Raw genomic sequence first — 20,535 nt, 5'->3', positions numbered from 1 at the left:
ATCCATAGCATCCTGTTAAGACTTTCTCTCTGGGAAATATCTCAGTATGTTCTGTTCTACATTGCTCTAACTGAAAGCAGGGAATTCTTTCCAGGTATAATTTGCTGGAGAGAAATACATTTCACCATCTTCTTAGATGTATGAATCAATTAGATCTAAGAATAGACAAGGTGTCTTCAGTAGTCACTATTACAGTGCTGTAGAAATCAAAGAATTAAGAAATTGTAAAGTTCACAGGGCACTGAAATGGGTTGTTGTACTAATCAGAGTAGAATTATAATGACACATGTTCAATTAAGAGGTGTTATATTATCAAATATTGAAGCTATCCATTGAATTATGAAATAATATATGCAACAGTATAAAAGATACCACTGATCTCTAGAAATTTTTTGTTCAAAGGAATAATTTTGCATCTACACTAACAGGCATTGCTTAAAAAAGTTAAATGTATAGCAGTTTTGAGACTGTGTAATTAAGTCTGAGGTACAGCTTTATAAAAAACTCATGCATAAGTTAAGAAAAGGCTTAACTTAAAAGGCTTAACATAAAAGGCTACGCACATAGGCTTCAGGGACCTGGGTTCCAGTTTTTCCTCAAAAATATCTAACTTAGATTTAAATGCTGAGTATTTATTTAAAAAAAAGATAGGAATCTAAAGTGTCAATTTTATAATTTTAACATAAAATTCTCTTAGCATCGTTTCCTGTTGCTGTGATTAAACACCTAGACAATAGCACCTCGAGAAAAAGGGTTCATTTCAGCTTATAGTTCTAGGTTCCACTCCATGAGAGCTGTCACCCCAGCAGGAGATGGAGGAAGCTGATCACATCGCATCATATTTAGAACAGAGAGCAATGAAGGCATGCATGCCCGGCCTCAGCAATGAAGGCATGCATGCCCAGCCTCCGCTGGCTTCCCCACTTCTGTACAGTTCAGGACTTCCTGCCTCAGTTAATACAGATTATTCCACATCAATGAACAAAATCAGGACAATCCTTCACAGGCATGCTCAAGACCCACCTCCCAGATGATTCTAGATTTTGTCACATCAGCAATGAAAACTAACTATCACAATTAACATTTCCAATAAAAACATTCAAAGTATTTATAAGAAACACATCTGGCATGCCTGACTCACTACAACAGATGTCCTGTGCAACTTTTTGCTACAAAATAGATAAAATTCTGGCACTAATGATGTCTGCAAGGTGATATGGAATGGAAATATTGATGAATTACATTGAGTGTTTTTTTCAAAGAGTACTATAGTATTAGCGCACTACTTGAAGAATACCTCAGCCCCTTTATATGTCACATGGCAATGTGTAAAAATGAAATGTTTGTTTTAGTGAAATTTTATAATAGTATTATTGTCTTTTTATGGAGTCATAGAGGGAGACTCATTTAAATTGGTTGTTTTTAGTATAGTCACATGTAAACAACATTGTCAGTATAAAAACAGAAAAGGATAAAGACGTTCTATAAGCATAAATTTCTATTAATTAGTAAGTGCTGAAGATAACATGTTTTTCAGTGGTCAGAATTCAGAAGTAAAAAAGTAAAAATGTGAAGAACATGAGTTACAATTTTTGTGGTTCTAGGTTGTTTCCTAATGAAATTATCACCAATTTAGAGATGCTGAAGCCTTTTTAGTCATTCAGTCAGTTAACTTTAATGAAAGCAATCATGAGTACTAATACATAAGTCTTTGTCGGCCATAATACTCAAACTTTGCTTTAGGATATTTGAAAACATTTAAGTACTAAGTTCGAGCTTGATTCTTAAAAATCAAAATGAAAATTTTAAAGTTTCTTAAAATAATTTATTAAAATTATCTAGAACACACTCTTCTCCAGGGTACAGCCAGGTAAATGGATTGAGCTGGAAATGTCATTGATTGAGGTAACTCTGACTCAGCACAAACAGCACATGTTCTCTTTCATGAGCCTCCTCGCTTTCTATCTTCAGATGTGAGAATGTAACCTGGAATAACTGTGGGAACCAGGAAAGCAAAAAAGAAGCACTGTCGGGGGTAGGAGAGCAATGGAGAGGGGAACAGTAAGGTACAAGGAATCTGAAGAAGAGAGTGGGAAAACCAGGGGCTCTGGTTAGGGAGGGGGAAAGGAGATAAATACAGAAGGAGTTAGGGGATAAAACAACACTAACGATGTCTGATAAAGTCATGAGGAATCATACTATTAACTATCTACCTAAAATATCAGTACCTCTATCTATCTATCTATCTATCTATCTATCTATCTATCTATCTATCTATCTATCTATCATCTATCTGTCTATATAAAAATACATGTATAGCTTAAATGAAAAATGTCACATCTGGGCTGACAATGCTCCCTCCAAGAGTCAGACCATCTAACAAAAACCCCAGCATGAGGCATGAGAAGTCCTCTTTTGAGTTGTTGGTCAGAGGTTCTAAGTGACTCCCCAAATGGCACAGGCTATTGCTGTTGCACTTGGTTGCCTCCCCCCAAAGGTGAAAGCCAAATCCCTATGGCTGAAGACTCCAAGCACTTCAGACACAGGACCCAGAGGTCCCTGCACTGGAACTGACCTGAGAGCCTCTTCCCTGAGAATCAGCTTTCATGATACCAGAACCTACTACTCAAGCTTCCAAAGGAGGGAAGCCACCAGCTCTGACACCTGTGAACCACAACAATCAGGAAAACATGAAAATCCTAAGGGTGGGTGCAGTGGTGACATAAATAATTCAACTCATACTTTGGTGGTAACCAACAGCTCTAAAACTGGACCTAAGACTAGCTCAACAAGAAGGAAATCAGGCATGGTGCTGGAAACTTAGCCACCTACGCAGGGTTATTGAAATCATCTAAGTCATCTTAAAGGAGCATCTAAAACTGACACTTCATTAACCAGCTTGATTGCTAATTACATTCTAAATATTTGTTCTTATACCCACTTGGTGGTATGCATGAGAATGGCCCCCACAGGCTCATATATTTGAATACTTGGTCTCTAGGTGGTGAAAATGTTTGGGAAAGATTCAAAGGTGTGGCCTTGTTGGAAGAGGCATTACTTTGAAACCTCAAAGCTCACCCCATTCCCAGATAGTTCTCTCTGCCTCATGGCTGCACATCAAGATGTGATCTTACTTACACTCCAGTGCCATGCCTGCCTGCCAGCTGGCATGTTTTCCACCATGATGGTCATAAACCCTAGCCCTCTGAAACAGAAAGCCTTCAATAAACTTCTTCTATAAGTTGTCTTGGTCATAGTGTCATTTCACAACAACTGAAAAGTACCTAAGATACCTACAAATAAGTAGAATCGTCACTCCTTATCACCTTATCAAAGAAATTTGTCTTTGCTAGGTAAAGTCTTTCAGACCATTATAGAAACCAGAACCAATCACAATCCAGAGTTGTGGAGCCCAGTTCTTTTCTCCTCTGTGGCCTAGCAAGGCTGCTCCTCCCTCGGGGGCGGGGGGGGAGGTCAAAGAGCCAGCCATTGAGTTCATGTCAGAGACAGTCTCTGTTCCCCTTGTTAGGGAACCCACTTGGCTACTGAGCTGCCATGGGGTACATATGAACCCACTTGGCTACTGAGCTCCCATGGGTACGTATGGGGTTCTAGGTTATATCCATGCATGGTCCTTGGTTGGAGAAACAGTCTCAGAAAAGACCCCTGTGTCCAGATATATTTGGTCCTTGTGGAGCTCCTGTCCTCTCCAGGTCTTACTAATTCCCCCTTCATTCATATGATTCCCTGCACTCTGCCCAAGGTTTGGTTATGAGTCTCAGCATCTGCTTTGATACACTGCTAGGTAGAGTCTTTCAGAGGCCCTCTGTGGTGGAGCCCAGTTCTAATGGAGACAGCTACAACACAGCTCCTATACTTAAAGCTCAAGGAACTGTACAGAAGAGGGGAGAAATGTTTATAATAGCCAGAAGAACAGGGAGTTTGCAGTGGGATTTTGTCTCCAAGGAATGTCTGAGAAAGCTACACCCAAAAAGTTTGTGATGGCTATTCTTGGTTGTCAACTTGATAACACCTGGAATTAACTAAAACACACAAATGGTGGGCACATCTGTGAGTGAATTTTTCTTAATTTGAAGTAGGAAGATCTACTTCTAACACAGATCTTGAGGTGGGAAGACACTTAAATCTAGGTCATTTAAGCTAGGAAAACAGACCTGTAATTTGGACCACACCTTCTGCCGGAAGCCTATATAAGGATACAGAAGAAGGGAGCCTCTCTCTTTGCTAGCAAGTCCATTCCTTCATTGGCATTAGAGCCTACTTCTTTGGGATTCTGAAGACCAGCTGAGACATCCAGCCTGATGGACTGAGCAACTACTAGATTCTTGGACTTTCACAGCCAGCAATTGTTGAATTAGCTGAATTGCTGCCTGTAAGTCATTCCAATATTCTTTCTATACAAAGATTCATTCTATACGATCTGTTACTGCACAGAACTTTGACTAATACAAAGTCTCAAAAATGTGACCAGCATGAGCTGAGTAAGAACAACAGACACATTAGTGTGGATAGGGAAATCCTAGGAAGCCCTACCCCTGCACAAAGAACTACAAAGTATTAAGTAATGTGGAGAGTGGGAAAGAGAGAGATGCTCTTCCTCAGGGAAGAGCATACCAATTGTTTATGTGAAACTAAATGGGTAGCCCTGAAAACATAATAAAAGTGGCATATACAGACCAAGCAGGTTCTATGTATTTAGGGTCTCTTGCTCTCTTGAGCATGTGTGCGTGCGTGCGTGCGTGCGCACACGCTCGTGCGCACACACACGCTCGTGCGCACACACACGCTCGTGCGCACACACACTTGTACATAAACACAGGTCATTTTAAAATTTCTTTTAATCTTTTATTTCACATCTAATCCTTCAGTAGGTGCTACCAACTTTGACTACACTATACCTACATGTGACCATTTCTTTCCATTTCCTGGTAATTGTGCTGGTTCCACTTCATCTATAGTCTTTACCTGGTTCTTTTAACTAATCTGGAAATTTCCAAGCTGCTTACCATAGTCCATAAACCCATATATGTTCTTGCCAAGAGACAGCCTTCTGTTTTATTCTTTGAACATCAAAAAACAGGCCAAGTCTTAGTCAAACGCAAGCTCCAACCAGTTACTTAACAAATTGCTTTGTCAATTTCCCATTCCAGCATTTTTTTTTTTTTTTTACCTTTTCAAAGTTCTTTCCTATTTTCTAAATATTTTTATTTCGTTTAGTTCTTTTCTTCAATAGAATTTAAATTTAACCAGCGTATGTTTCACTCATGGCTACTCAAAGATAACTTTTGAATACATTAATTAATACCTTGTGTATAGTATAAGCTTTTCATTACAAAACAAGATGGAAACTAATTAGAAGAAAAATGAGAACATGGTTTTAAAGAACACATGAAACTGTCTGACTGAGCCAATGGCAATCTCATATAATCCATTTAAAGAAAATAAAAGCTGATCAGAGTCCTTGGACCCATCACTTGATTAAGTTTATCTATATTATGCTTTTTAAAGTACTCTTTTTATTTCCTTGAAAAATTATGTCTAGTGGTAAAAGTAATAAATTTAGACGTTAATATCTAAGATACCCACGATTTTTCAGCTTTACTGATGAGTCTCACTAAAGTTGTTTACTCATTTTAATAAGTAATGAAGTTACTTAAAAACAACCAAATTTCAACTCTAAGACTTAAAAACCACCTTCCAGCCCTTTACTCTCAGGTAATGTCTATCTTTGTGACTTTGGTGTGTTTCTTGTATGCAACAGAATGTTGGGTCTTGTTTACACATCCATTCTGTTAGTCTGTGTCTTTTTATTGGAGAGTTGAGACCATTTAGTTTTTTAATTAAATTTTAATTTTTTATATTAGTTACAGTTTATTTATTATGTTTCCCAGCTGTAACTCCCTCCCTCGTTCCCTCCCAATTCCACCCTCCCTCCCTCATCTCTTCCCTGCCCCTCTCTAAGTCCACTGATAGGGATGTTCTCCTCCACTTCCATCTGACCCTAGCTTATCAGGTCTCTTCAAGGACTGGCTGCAATGTCCTCCTTTGCGGCCTAGTAAGGCTGCTCCTCTCTCAGGGGGGTGGGGTGGTGGAGGTCAAAGAGCTAGCCATTGAGTTCACGTCAGAGACAGTCCCTTTCCATTTTAGTAGGAAACCCACTTGGTTACTGAGCTGCCATGGGCTACGTCCGAGCAGAGGTTCTAGGTTATATCCACGCATGGTCCTTGGTTGGAGAAACAGTCTCAGAAAAGACCCCTGTGTCCAGATATATTTGGTCCTTGTGGAGCTCCTGTCCTCTTCAAGTCATACTAACTCCCCCTTCATTCATGTGATTCCCTGTACTCCACTCTGCCCAAGATTTGGTTATGAATCTCAGCATTTGCTTTGATACACTGCTAGGTAGAGTCTTTCAGAGGCCCTCTGTGGTAGGCTCCTGTCCTCTTACTTGTTTTCTCCTACTACTCAGCAATTAAAAACAATGAAATCATCAAAATTGGCAGACAAATGGTGGGATCTCGAAAAGATCATCCTGCATGAGGTATCCCAGAAGCAGAAAGACACACACAGTATATACTTACTTATAAGTGGATACTAGACTTATAAGATAGGATATATACTAAAATCTGTACACCTGAAGAAGATAAACAAGAAAGAGGACCTGGGGTAAGATGATCAATCTTCACTTAGAAAGAAAAATGGGATGGACATGGGAAGTAGGAGACCATTGATAATGAGAGATTAATGACCAGTTGCTGTTAGATCCTTTGATTTTGATGTTAGTTGTGGTAATGTGTTTGTGTGCTTGGCTACTTTTAGTTTTGCTGTAGTGAGGTTATTTACTTCCTGTGTTTACCGGACCAAGGACCACTCATGGAGATAACCTAGACCCCCTGCACAGAGGTAGCCCATGGCAGCTTGGTCTCCAAATGGGCTCCCTAGTAAGGGGAACAAGGGCTGTCTCTGACATGAACTCAGTGGCTGGCTCTTTGATCACCTACTCCTGAAGGGGGAGCAGCCTGACCAGGCCACAGAGAAAGACTACAGAAGACAGTCCTGATGAGATCTGATAGTAACTAGTGCTCTTAACCACTGAGCCATCTCTTCAGCTCTTACAACATTTTTATTTTAAACCAAGCATTATACAAATTTCATAAGATAAATGTATGGTGGTAGTTTTCCAATATTTATTGCATATCGACAATCGTAGGTACAGTAGTATCAGATTTGGTCCTAACAGTAAATGGCACTATGCTTACATTGGTTGATATTTTCCACTCTTTTAATAACTTCATGGATAACAAGGTTTCCTGTTTTAATATCCCCTTTAGATAGGATGCCTGGAGATGACAATATGGATGCTTTCAAAGTCATGCCTAGTTCTTGTTAATGATCTGATATCAGATACTGTGAAAATCTGATAAATGAAAATATCAGATTTGGATATATAATGTCTATTTATTTTTACATTATAAGTTTTGAAGTGATTCCATATTTAGGAAACATTAACATCTTATATAATGTTTAGTTTTTTTCTTCAGCTACAAAGCCATTTGTTTGTTTATTTATTTTTGAGATAGTCTTGTCTTAGTCAGTGTCCATTGCTGTGAAGAGATACCATAACCAAGGCAACTCTTATAAAAGAAGCATAATTGGTGGTTGCTTACAGTTTCAGAAAGTCAGTTCATTTTCATAGTGGCAGGGAGCAGAGTGGCATGCATGGCCCTGGAGCAGAGGTTGAGGGCTACATCCTGATCTACAGGCAGAGAGGTAGAGAGAGACTACACTTGGAATGGCTTCTGAAACCTCAAAGCCCAATGGCACACTTCCTTCAACAAGGCCACACCTCCTAAGCTTTGGATCTCCTGCCTCCATTTCTCCAGTGCTAGGATTGTGGGTGTGCACCAATATGCCTGTTTTTTGTGGTGCTGCTGACTGAACCCAGGACTTTGTGCATATGAGGAAGCCATTCTACCAACTGAGCTAAACTCTCAGCCCAGCTATACAGCTTTCATTGATTTTCATACTACATATGGAATTGGATACATTAGTACATTTTCTCTAAATCTAGTCCTGCATAATTTTTTTGTTGGAAAAAATGTACCTTATTTCTGCCAAGTTTTTGTTTTATGTAATTTAGTAAAGAGTAATTTATTTGAAATTCTGTAAGTTGAAATTCTGAGCCTCTGTAGGAAGAAACAAAGCTAACAACATTTAAAGGACAAATACATGAAATAGAATATGATATAAAACCCATCTTCCAGAGCTGGGCATGGCAGTATAGACCTGTAATCTAAACACTTGGAAGGCAGAGGCAAGAAGGTTATGGAAGTTTGAAGCCATATATAGCAAGCTCCACATATAAAATAAAACAACAAAGTGCCTTCTAGAAGATACATATTCCACAGTGACTACTGCTAACTTATTTACAGGTGGTAAACTTCTAGGTATGAGCCTAAGACACAGCATTTTACCCAGCACCCAGTGGCAGCCGTTACTTCCTAGGTGATATTTACAGCTCAGTAAGTGCCCTGCATTCTACAAATGGTAACTTTGGTAAGATTAATACATCACCAGACTATAAATTCTTCCTTATCATCTTCTGGTGTCACATGGTCCTGTCTGCCAGTGGCTCCTGATCACCTTTACCTTTCCTTCTATCCTTTGTCTCTGTCACTTTACATTTTATGCCTTCCTTGGAAGGTTCATTTAACTCATCTTTGGATGCTGAGAGCATTCTCCAAATTTCTTTGGGTTTATTTCTCTGCTCAGACTACTAAATATTCCAGCTTTGTTTCTACCCACATGATGAATGTGATATAAATATGCAATCTAGCTTTATTTTATTATTTACATGTCTTTATGAATTGTATCATTGTTCTTCCTTAAGTCACTCAGAATAAATTTATTTTACTTTTTAAGAGGGTTGGTGGGTTGCCTCAATGATCCAGAGTGCTTGTTGTTCTTGCAAAGGACCTGGGTTCCATTCCCAGCACCAATATGGTAGCCTACCACTATCTGTAGCTCTAGTTTCAGGCAATCCGGCAGCATCCTCTGACTGCCCCAGGCACCAGTCATACATGTAGTGTATATACATACATGAGGAAAAAACAATCATGTAAATAACCAAACAACCCTAAAAACAAATTAAAAGCAATTTTACTTTTAGTCTGTTCTAGTGTTCTAACAACAGGCTGCCTTACTGCTGCTTCCTTTGTTTCTTGCACCTGCCTCTTCCTTTATTCATGTGACTACAACTCCATCCTTGACTGGTTTCTGTCTCTAAAAGCAAGTGTCCTAAAACTGATTAAGGCTGACCCTCTTCTGAAAGAAAACTCAAGGCACCTCACAAACACCAATAGTCTCCCCAAAGCCCAGGACGCAGAGATAACCAATAGCTTCCCCCAAGCCAGAGAAGCATTTCCTTATGTACATCCTACTAGAGCAGCGGTTCTCAACCTTCCTAATGCTGAGACCCTGTAATACAGTTCCTCATGTTGTGCTGACCCCAACCATAAAATTATTTTTGTTGCTACTTCATCACCATAATTTTGCTACTTTTATGAATTGTAATGTAAACATCCATGGTCTTAGGTGACTCCTGTGAAAGGGTCGCTCAACCCCCAGTGGGGTCGGGACCTGTTTAACTTGATTCCTGGAAGTTAATATATAAAGATAGTTTTAACCAAGAACTCTTCAAAACTGTTCTAGTATTTTCCACAAATTCTACAGACTAAAACCAGTCTTTGCTCGTCTGTAATTATTTTGATAACCCAAAGTGCTTAGTCAATTGGCAAACTGGTGTGCTTCCTGGCCACTAACCACACCGTGTACATGCCACCATGGCCTTCAGCCAAACTTCAAGGTGTCTCTGAGTCCATCCAGTGCAAGTTCCGACTGACAGCCACGTGACAGTTTTCACTGATATCATCCCATACTGAGAAAAGACCTACAGTCTTACATGTTGTAATTGTTTTCATTTTGTTCTTGTATTTATTTTTGGGATGTTTATCCTTTATCTTCCCACTTACACTAGGATTGTTTAAAGACAAGGACATTACTTCTAAATTTTCAGCTTTATTACACTGTTTTCAGTACAGCAATTTAAGAGGTCTTAATTTTTGCATTTAATTGTAAGAGTTAGTAATCCTGTAAAAATTAAATGACTTTTTATAATGGATTTTTTTCCACATAACTGAAGATAGAATCAAGTTTATACAAACTAAAAAATTATGTGACAAAAATTCTCACAAATATTTTGTTTGAAAAATTTTACTGGGTAATAAATCCTTACTTCAGTTATCTTCTTTTTTCATTCTACAGCTTGTTGCTCACTACTCATCTAACTCCATAACCACTTAAGAGAAAACAGGGAAAGCAGAAATAAGATAACCCATTCTTTTGATAATTTCTCACCACTGTTATGTTTCGATTCTGTGGATGTAGGGCCACTGAGAGGCAAGACCAATCTTACCAAAGTCTGCAAACGCTGACTGTCCAACCACCACCAGGTTTTTAGGCTTTTCAAAGACACTACGGAGAGAGAAGTTTCCACCCTGTTAAAGCCAAAAAAAATTCTGAATTAAGGCCATCATAACACAGTCATCTGTCAAATAGAAAACTGAACAGAATTATAAGTTAACTGTTGTTTTTGCTCTAAAAGCATCTCAACCTCCTACCCACTTCTATTATCAAAGAAGGCAGTGAGTTAAAGACTATGCGTATGTGATGTGCTTGTTCTCTGAAATTGTCCCAAGAAGCTTGTTACCTTTGTACTCCAGCTCCACATCTCTAAGTTCTGGGAAAGACTCTTGTAAATTATGTTCTTTTTTTTCCCCTGTATTAGTTATATTTTTTAAACCTTTCTATTTCTGTAGTAGGTTATTAGAACAAAACACAACTTACCATTACATTAAGAGCTACCCTACCTTCTCATAGCTAACCCTCTTTATCCATTCCCAACACTTACTTCAAGGAATTCATCTTTTCCCTAGGTTCCTGGGAATCTACTCCCTGGTTTTCCTTATCAAACCATCTAACATGGAGCAGTAGCTATGGTAACTGAGGCAACAAAACCTCTATTCATCTTCCTCAGTCTGAAATCACTCGACAACTTCTTAATAGATTTTTAAAGATCAAATTACCTAGTTTAGAAGTTGAGATCACTCTAATCTTGTCTAAATTAGTTTTTATAATCTTAGTTTCCTAAATTTCTTTCATTATCTGTATCAAATTGGCTCTTCTATTCTCTGAGTGCATTTGGTGATTTTGTACATTTCCCCACTCTGACTTTCCATCATTAAAATTCTACCAGCATTTCAAATGTCAAATCTTTCTTGAAGCCTTTACTGCTAATCCTGGGTAGAACAGAGAGAAACATCTGTTCCCCAATTTTGGTTTCTGTTATATAAGATTCATATCTTTCATCATATCTCCTATTGGCATATCAGTCTTGGCCACCCTCCTGGCCCACACATCTGGATTTCTCAGAGCTTGATCACTGAGCTGAGCATGCATAACCCCTAGAAAGGATACGTTGTAGCTCTGATGTTCTACTAGTTAACATGATTTTATACATTTAAGATTCTATTTGGTCAATTGTTATATTATTGTAAAATATTTCATTAGTCTTTCACTGAAAATGGCCAGCTATTTTGTAAATACTGTTATATGACTGAGTTAACTTTAAATATATATTGTCCCTCATTTATATTACTAACATACTCAGTGTTACTGTGAGTTTTGACATAGTTTCTCTTTGCCATAACTTTTGTTAGGCTCTTTTAAGAATTCTACTAAGCCTAAACTTAGCCTTTAATCTCCACCCTTACAGAATTATAAAACTGCTACTAAATGAGCTTAGAACGAACGTTTTTTGTTCAGTTAACTACTAGCTCTGGCTTGTTAGCTGAGTTTAGACAAAGATCATTCTTTCTTCTTAGTAACTTCTTTTGTCCTTTGACTTTAAATTAATTTTTTTACTTTTTTTGTTGTTGTCTTGTAGTTGAGACTAATCCCTATTTCAAATCCCATCATAAACAGTCTCCCTAAATCAAACCTGTCTTACTGTATTTAGTAAGTACATAATGAAAACAATTTCTTTTGTTTTTGAAAAACATTTTAAATTTTTATGTATGGATTTTCTGCCTGCATGTATGTCTGTGTATCACATGTATGCAGTATCTGTGGAGGCCAGAAGACAGCACTGGCTCCTTAGGACTAGACTTATGAGCCACCATGGGGGGTTTTGAGACTTGAACTCAAACCCAGGGCCCTTTGAAGAACAGCTAGTACTCTTAACTGCTGAGTGATCTCTCTAGCCCCCTGTTTGTTTTATTTTTTATTTGTGCTTAAGACAGTTTCATTATGTAGCATTGCCTGTCCTGGAACTTGCCATGTACAGCACGCTGGCCTTAACTCAACTATGTCTCAGCCTCCTAAGTGCTAGGATTAAAGATGTGTGTCACCATGCCTAGCTTTTTATCTACGTGCTTGAATAACTTTTTCTTCAATGCTTAGTCATTGATCCTGCCACTTTATAAAACAATTCAGATTATTTTTTAAATAAAAAGATTCGTTTTCTTCAAAGGAAAGCATTTGTGTTCTTCAAAGGAAAAAAAAAATATTAAAGGAAAAAAGATCTCAATCAAGAATCTGTAGTCTTTGTGAACATTGTTTTGCTATGCTTGATCGCCCGTAAATCAGGCTGGGATGAGAGGATCTTGTGCATGTAAAAGTGTTTCATAATCTCATATACAAATTCTGCTTATTTGTATTGAGGCTTGTCCCTCTCATCCCTGGTATAAACTAATCAAACAGGTATTTTGTGCTCTAAGCTCAAAATTTACTTGAGGTAGCAATGAAAGTCCATCGCCAAGCAAGTGCTCTCTAGCAGTGGAAGTCTTTGTGTCAGCTATAAAACATTTAACAAGATTTATGTCTTCAGAAACAAAAATGCAGTTACATTTTAAAAACATAGGATACAAAACAAGATTAGTCTTTCTACTTCAATATCTTCCTCATTTTTCCTTGCCCCATTAAAAAAACAACTGCTGTCATTTAGAGGCTCTGATCTTGTTTATACCAAAATCTTATTTCTTGAGTCATGAATCATGAAAAATATCACTGTCCCTGTTATAAGAAATGACTTCCCACTTGTTTGTGTATACATTTGTTAGAACTGATTATTTAATATCAGAATTTTTACAAAATCTGTAGGGGCATGGTTTAATTTGGACTGAATAAAAGATAACCAGATAATCAGGATTAACTAGGGGTGAAATCTAAAGATCAGTGCGCTTCTTTCTCAAGCATTCTACAGAGCAGACAATGAGCCCATTTTGCATGAGAACAGAGACTTTCATGCTTGACTAATATGTGAGAGATGTCACTGAGTTAGCTACTTTTACTGGCCTTGAATTCTGCTTTCTACTAAGCAGCCTGGAATTGAGCTTTGATATTTCTGATGGTTTCCTCTTCATTAAGTTATCTTTTATATGACCTATATCAAGCTAAAAATCAAATCATGATGTGCCTTGACATTTTTTTTTGATTAACTATTAAAAAAGAAGAAAACCTACTGGGAAAGGCTCCTAATCTCCGTCAACCTGGCAGTAAACTTAATGTCATTTGTTTTTAATTATTCCTTTAAAAATTAATTAATTCTGTCGTTGATATAAATGTTTATAATGTATTTTTATTACGCCTCCCCATTCTCTTATCTCTCCCAATTATTCATTTCTTCATGTAATTATATAAGCCTAAATAAAGGTGAGGAGAAAAAAAATTACTTTATTAAACAAGTTCATGAATCACCAAGCTGAAAAAGTAAATGTCAGTATCCTCCTTCATTGCTGACAGCCCAGCAGGGTCTGCTCACACCCCCTTCGAGCAGACTCATTGCTTTAACTGGCAGTCATGCCTGAGACCCTGCGAGGACCTGAAGCTTAACAAGTCACTCTCTTCAGCAGTCAGCAGTGTGCGTGAAGCAAGGCAACAAAGGCTCTTCATGTTGTTCTGTTTATTACTGAATGATCACAGTTGTGTGCTCTTATGGAAAGTGAGAATATAAAAATGCTTCAGAGAAATTATTTCTTACCAAATTTTCCCATATCTCAAACTGGAAGGAATTAGAGGCAGACAATGTCGTGAGGAATAAATCTAGAAGGAAAACAAATGGAGATGTAAATTATTGTAGCCATACTGATATTATATTTAAAAGCAGGAAGAAGTGGGATACACAAGATGATTATTAATATATTTCTACCTAAACATAAACTGTTTGATCACATGTTAATAAGTTTGATCAAATTTTTAAAAAAGCAGATGACCCTGAATTAGAAGAGTTAAAAAAAATGTACTTTTCATTGATAAGAGCATATTTGCAATAAGACCTTCAAAAGCAATATGTATTTTCAGAAATAATTAACTTTCCAGTTTTTTTTTTTTTTCTTTTTTGGTAGTGATGGGATGGAACTCAGGCTCTTACATGTCAGTCAAACATACTATCTCTTACCTACAAGTGTCATCCTAGCTTTTGAAATTATATATTTAAAATTTTTTATTTTATCTTTTAATTCTTTGGTTTTTTGAAAAAGAGTCTTTCTATGTAGCCCTGACTGTCCTGGTACTTACTACGTCAGCCAGGCTGGCCTTGAACTCACAGAGATTTGCCTACCTCTGCCTTCTGAATGCTGTGATTAAAGTGATCAGAAATCTGGCAAGTGAGTCTTTGTCTGATGCAGTCTCCAATTCTCTTACTTGAGGACCCACATGAGGCCTAAGCTGTCCATCGGCCACATCTGTGTAGGGGACATAGGTCCAGTCTATGCACGGTCCTTGGTTGATGCTTCAGTCTCAGCAAGCTCCTCTGGGACCTGGTTAGTTGGCTCTGTTGGTCTTGTGGAGCTCTTATCACTTCCAGGTCCTTTTCTCTTTCCTCCTACTTTTCCACAGGGCTCCCTAAGCCTCGCCCAATGTTTGGCTGTGACTCTCAGCATCTACTCTGAGGTGCTGCTGGGTAGAGTCTCCCAGAGGACAACTCTGCTAAGCTGTCTGCAAGCTTAGCAGAGTATAGTTCACAGTGTCAGTGGTTGGCACTTTTCCATAGGGTGGGTCTTTGGACCAGGCATTGGTTGGACATTCCCTCAATCTCTGCTCTATCTTATTCTTTGCAAATCTTGCAGGCAGGGTAAACTTTGAGGTAGAAGATTTCATGGGTGGGTTGGTGATCCCCTTCTTCTACAAGGAGACTAGTCTAGTTAGAGAATGTCCTCTTCAGTCACTATGGCCTCTGCTACTAGGAGTCTCTGCTTGAGTTCCCCTCATATTCTACCAGGAGCTTATCCTGACTTAGGTCTCCAGCGTGTCATAGAGATGGCCCTACCCTCAGTTTCTATTTTCTCTACAGGTCTTCTGTCCTTTTGCTCTTGCTCTCTCAAGGTCTGATTAGAAATCTCTCTGCACCGCTTCTCCTACCTTGTTCTCTCTCTTTAACTACTACCTCTGTCAGTTCTATTTCCCCTTCTGGGTGAGATTTATGCATCCTCCCTTGGATCTTCCTTGTTACTTGTCTTCTTTAGTGATTGACATGGGAGAAACCAGTCCATTGAGGGTTCTACCTATCTGGGCTGGTGGTCTTGGTGCTATAAGAAAGCAGGTTGGGCAAGGCACGAAGTTGAAGCCTGTAAGCAGCACTGCTCCATGGCTTCTGTATCAGCTCCTGCATCAGGTGTATATGTACATATATAAATATTAGAATAATTCTTCTACAGGGAGAAGCCTGATAACTCTGATGGGTCATAGATCAACCCTGTAGGCAGACCTAAACAAATATACATATGAAAAACACTAAATGGATTCAGAAGGCTGTATTTATATATACATATATGTATGCATGTGTATACACATACATATAAATAAATAGATAAGTAAATAAATAAATAGATCATAAATTTGAAAGATAGTGAAGGAGACATGACAAGAGGTGGAAAGAAGAAAAGAAGGGGTAGGAATAATGTAAACACAATTCTCATATATGAAATTCTAAAGGATAATAAAAATTAAAACAACATTAGATCTACAGGATGGTTCAGTGGCTAAAGATGCTGGGCACAAAGCTTGATAACTTGAGTTTGATTCAAAGACCACACATGGTAGAAGCAGCTGACCCTAAAAAAATTGTTCTCTGACCTCCACAGGGCTATACTTTCCCACCTCAACACATACATAATAATGTAATAAAAAGCTTAGTTAACAAAGATTTACTCTCTCTGATGGGTAAGAGTAAGTCATATGATCAAATGAAAGGAAATACACCTAAGATAATGCTGCTGGATGCTCCCAAATCACCTCCTAGGAATGAAAGATTTCCCTGATGAGCTGCTGGAAATACCACAATTAGCCAGCCCTAAGTAGTCAGTCTTTGAAAGAGGGAATGAGAAGCCCACATTCAATAACCTGTCAACACAGTGTCAAAGGGTAGATCCACAACAACTCAGGATAACCCTGGGGGTCACCGATTCCATGTTCATAGTTCCCATCCTCTGTAGCTAGTCAGTTGAAATTTTGATCCCACCAACTCTGGTTCCTTTCCCTCTCATCCATCCATTAACAGAATATTTCTTAAAACTATACATAGGAGCCTCTCAGAGTCTGTTTCCCAGGTAACCAAACCAATAGCAATTGCTATTCAAAGTAACTGGAAAAAGCAGATGAGAATGTGGACTTGGACAACCTAATGCGCCAACAGAACGGTTAGACCAGCAAAGATAATCTCTTGTTGTTATGAGATAGTATTCTGGTGTCTAATATTTCAAGCTTTTACATGAATATGGGCAAAATTCAAATTATAAGAATGGTGCATTCAACAGCTATGGCTATGCCAATTTACAATGTGACAAGAAAGTCACAATAGCTAGGTATGGTTGGTTAGAAATTAAATAAATGTGGATGACTCCTTGATGGGTACATAGAGGCAGTTAGTGGACAGCTCCTTCAGAAGAACTCAAACAACTGAACAGCAAACAGAATTTTAAGGTGAGTGGCTAAAGGAAGGCCAGTTTTCAACAAGGGAGACCCAGGGACCTGGGGTGACAACATGGAAAGCGGAACAGACTACCACTCAGGCGTTCTATCTGGAGTGATTTAACAGTGGAAAGGGTAAATGAGACAGTCCTTGCAGATGCTATTGGTCAGAATGTCAGCAGCCTTAGCCATTGGAGAACTATGGAGCTCTTTCAATCAGAGGAGTTACCTGGAGTTGGCACAGTAGCTTTGCTTTAAATAAAGAACTTGTATTGGGAATTCCCAGGGCCCAGGTCCACACTGTTGCAACATGGTGCCATATTGAGAACTAAACCATTGTTAGAGTTCACAGTATCCTAAAGGACAAACATCACACACACACACACACACACACACACACACACACAGACTCACACAAAACTTTGGAAGCCCAAACACATATCAAACCACTTGTATAAAAAGGCTGTCAACTCACAAACTCAATTGGACTCCGCAGTTCAATTATGACCCTCGTATACAAGTTCATGCAGCGTCTTCCACTATAGGAGGCAGGCTATTCAGGATAGCAGGGGATACTGACCCAGCCCTGAAAACCAAGGGACTTGGCTCTGCTCTCTAACTGCCTGCTTCTGCTGTGTGCTATCAGCAGTCTGTAACTCCAATGTCTTCTATACCTGGCCATTGTTGGTGTGTGGCCCTGTGTAGCACATGCCATCACTTCTAAGAGTGGACCTCTTGTGTTGTATACTTCTGGCTACTGTATTGAAGAAGAAGCAAACAGGATGCTTTAATCTCACTGACTAGGAGAAAAAATAGAAATGGAGGGAGGGAACTTGGAGGGGGTGGAGAGAGGAGCAGGAGGGATCTAGTTGGGGTAGGATGGAAGGAGAGAGTACTGGGAGAGAACTGGAATCAGTGGGTGTTGGGGTGGGGGGGCATCTCTGGGATGAGCTAGTAACCCAGGAAAATGGAAACTACCAGAAATCTATGAGACAGGTCCTACTAAGACTCCTAGTAATAGGCATCTGAAACTTGAACCTGCCATCTCCAGCATCCAGAAAAGACTTCCGATGGAGGAACTGGGACACCAACCCAGGTACAAAACCTTCCACACACAATGTGTCCTGCCTACAAGAGGTGCAGGGGTAAAGATGGAGCAGAAATTGAGGGAAAGGTTAACCAATGACTGGCCCAGCTTGAGACCCATGCCATGAGAGTGAGCCTACCCCTGATACAATTAATGATATTCTGCTATTACTTGCAGACAGGTGCCTAGCATAACTATCACCTGAGAGGCATCACCCAGCAACTGATGGAAACAGATTCAGAGAGCCACAGCCAAACACTAGGCGAAGCTTAAGGACTCCTGTGGAAGAGGGGAAGGATTGAAGGGGCCAGAGAGGTCACGGACACCATAAGAAAACCTACAGAATCAACTAACCTGTGCCCATAGGGAGCCCACAGAGTCCAAGCGGGGATGCTTTAATCTCACTGAGTAGGGGAAAGAGAAGAGACATCAGAAGTAGATGGAGGGAGGGAATTGGGTAGAAGAGAGGGTAGGGAGGGGAACAGAGGTGGGGTTTCAGTGTGGGGAGAACACGGGGGGGGATGGTTTGGAGACCACAAAAATCTGTTTGTGGGGGATCGCTGGGAGAAGCTGGAGACCTGGGATGGGGGAGGCTCCTGGGAGTCTAGGGGGGTGACTGTAGCAACTGGAGATAGGGAGCCTGAAGTGCAACCTCTTGTAGCCAGGTGGGATACCCAGCAGAGGGAAGGGGACACTAACTCAATCACAAAACCTTTGACCCAAAATTTGTTCTTCCTACAAAATGTGCAGGGATAAAGATAGAGCAGAGATTGAGGGACTGGCCAACCAATGACTGCCCCAATTTGAGATCTAATCCATGGGAGAGAGCCAACCTCTGACAGTATTAATGATATTCTGCTATGCTTGCTGACAGAAGCCTAGCATAACTGTGTTCTGAGAGGCTTCATCTAGCACCTGATGGAAACAGACGCAGAGACCCACAGCAAAAGGGGAGCGGGGGCTGCCTCTGTCATGAATTCGGTTGCCTGCTCTTTGATCACTTGCCCCCGGCAATGTGGTCTTGCCAGGCTATGGAGGAAGAGGACCCAGGCAATCCTGATGAGACTTGATAAGCAATGGGCAGATGGCAGGGGAGGAGAACTCCCCCTTTCAGTGGACTAGGGGAAGGAGATGGGGGGGGGGAACATGGAGAGAGGGTATAACTGGGAGGAGCTGAGGTAGGGGGCTTCAATTGGAATACATAATAAATAAGTTATAAAATAAAATAAAAAATAAAAAGAAAAGATACATTTGCTAGTGAAAGGGAAACCCAAAGTGAAGCTCCAGAGCTTCAGAACAGCTGCTCTTACTGTATAGAAATTCACTGACAAATATAGACGTTGACTCTAGCCAATCTCACTGTGTGATTTTTCTTTTATTTGAAAGTTTTTTACTATAAATTCTTAACTATGAAAAATAAAATACAATTGACTCACAGGTCAAAATGGCAGTTAGGCTAGGTGCTGCAGTGTCAAGAAAGTGGCTGGAAAGTTTTTGAAAATAGTCTTATACTGCTGCAGGATTGAATAAACGGGAATTAATATATGAGATGATATAGATGAGAGTGAAGATGTAAAGGAAGCCATAAGAAGGCTTCCTGAGGATCTTTACAATGACAGAATGTTTCGCAGTAAGAGAGCCCTGGACTTGTCCATGACGCATCTGATCTTGTTTGAGGAGCAGTAGACAACATATGAGCACAAATTCTACCTTGAACTGCATCTGAAAGGGTTATTTAGGAAAGAAAAGAAAGAGAAGAATGGGCAAGAAATAATCCTGAAGTTAAGATCTGTAAGTGTGCCTGGTCTCAGCATATTTTTATGAAGTTGTTTCAACCTGAGTCACAATTTAAGAATTATTTGCTCTGCAGATGCCACACTTTAAGCAAGTGTCTATTGTAACAATAAAATAAGTAAAAGAAAATCAATGTCAACTGAAAGTAAGTTATTCCTAAAGTCACACATTTTAATCAATAAGATAAATGCTCTAAAATTTCTGAGTAGAGGGCTGGAATAATGGCTTGGAGGATAAAGCTGCTTGTGGCTAAGCCTGAGTACCTCAGCTCAATTCCTGGGACTAACATGGTGGCAGGAGAGAACCGACTCCTACTAGTATTCCTGTGATGTCCACAGACATGCTGTGGCACTCAGTGGCCCCCTTCCCCATCCAATAATAATAAATGTTTAAAATATTTATGAGCAGAGTCTCTGTAATAATTGTTGGAATAAACTGCAAATCACAATATAATGGATTTTTAAGGTTAGCAGTTTATTCTTGTAAATCCACAGAAAGCACAGTTAAAAATATGAAATAAGTTTTGTAGTTGCAGTATACCGTTTTTATGAGACATGGTTTCATATAGCACAGATTGGCCTTGAACTGAAAATGTAGCTAAGGATGAGTAA

The 20,535-nt window shown here is 39.3% G+C and overlaps 1 protein-coding gene and 1 pseudogene across 2 annotated transcripts in view; one reads left to right on the top strand and one right to left on the bottom strand.

Moving 5' to 3' along the window:
- Window positions 1-20,535, bottom strand: part of Itfg1 (integrin alpha FG-GAP repeat containing 1) — a 148,614-nt gene that overhangs the window by 60,767 nt on the left and 67,312 nt on the right. For both annotated transcript variants that reach the window (XR_009594618.1, XM_021644692.2), the window contains exons 7-8: window positions 14,117-14,178; window positions 10,493-10,574 (exon numbers count right to left, since the gene is read on the bottom strand). Coding sequence is in view for 1 of the 2 variants with exons in the window: in XM_021644692.2 (XP_021500367.1) it covers window positions 10,493-10,574; window positions 14,117-14,178 (144 nt within the window). In the remaining variant the exon portion in view is untranslated. The remainder of the gene's footprint in view (window positions 1-10,492; window positions 10,575-14,116; window positions 14,179-20,535) is intronic.
- On the top strand, window positions 19,575-20,031 carry LOC132656998 (cytochrome b-c1 complex subunit 7-like; annotated as a pseudogene).

This window comes from Meriones unguiculatus, chromosome 10, assembly GCF_030254825.1.
Source record: "Meriones unguiculatus strain TT.TT164.6M chromosome 10, Bangor_MerUng_6.1, whole genome shotgun sequence".
NCBI classification, from domain to species: Eukaryota; Metazoa; Chordata; class Mammalia; order Rodentia; family Muridae; genus Meriones; species Meriones unguiculatus.
The sequence above is the reverse complement of the archived record's forward strand: the minus strand, read 5'-3'. Positions and strand labels throughout refer to the sequence as shown.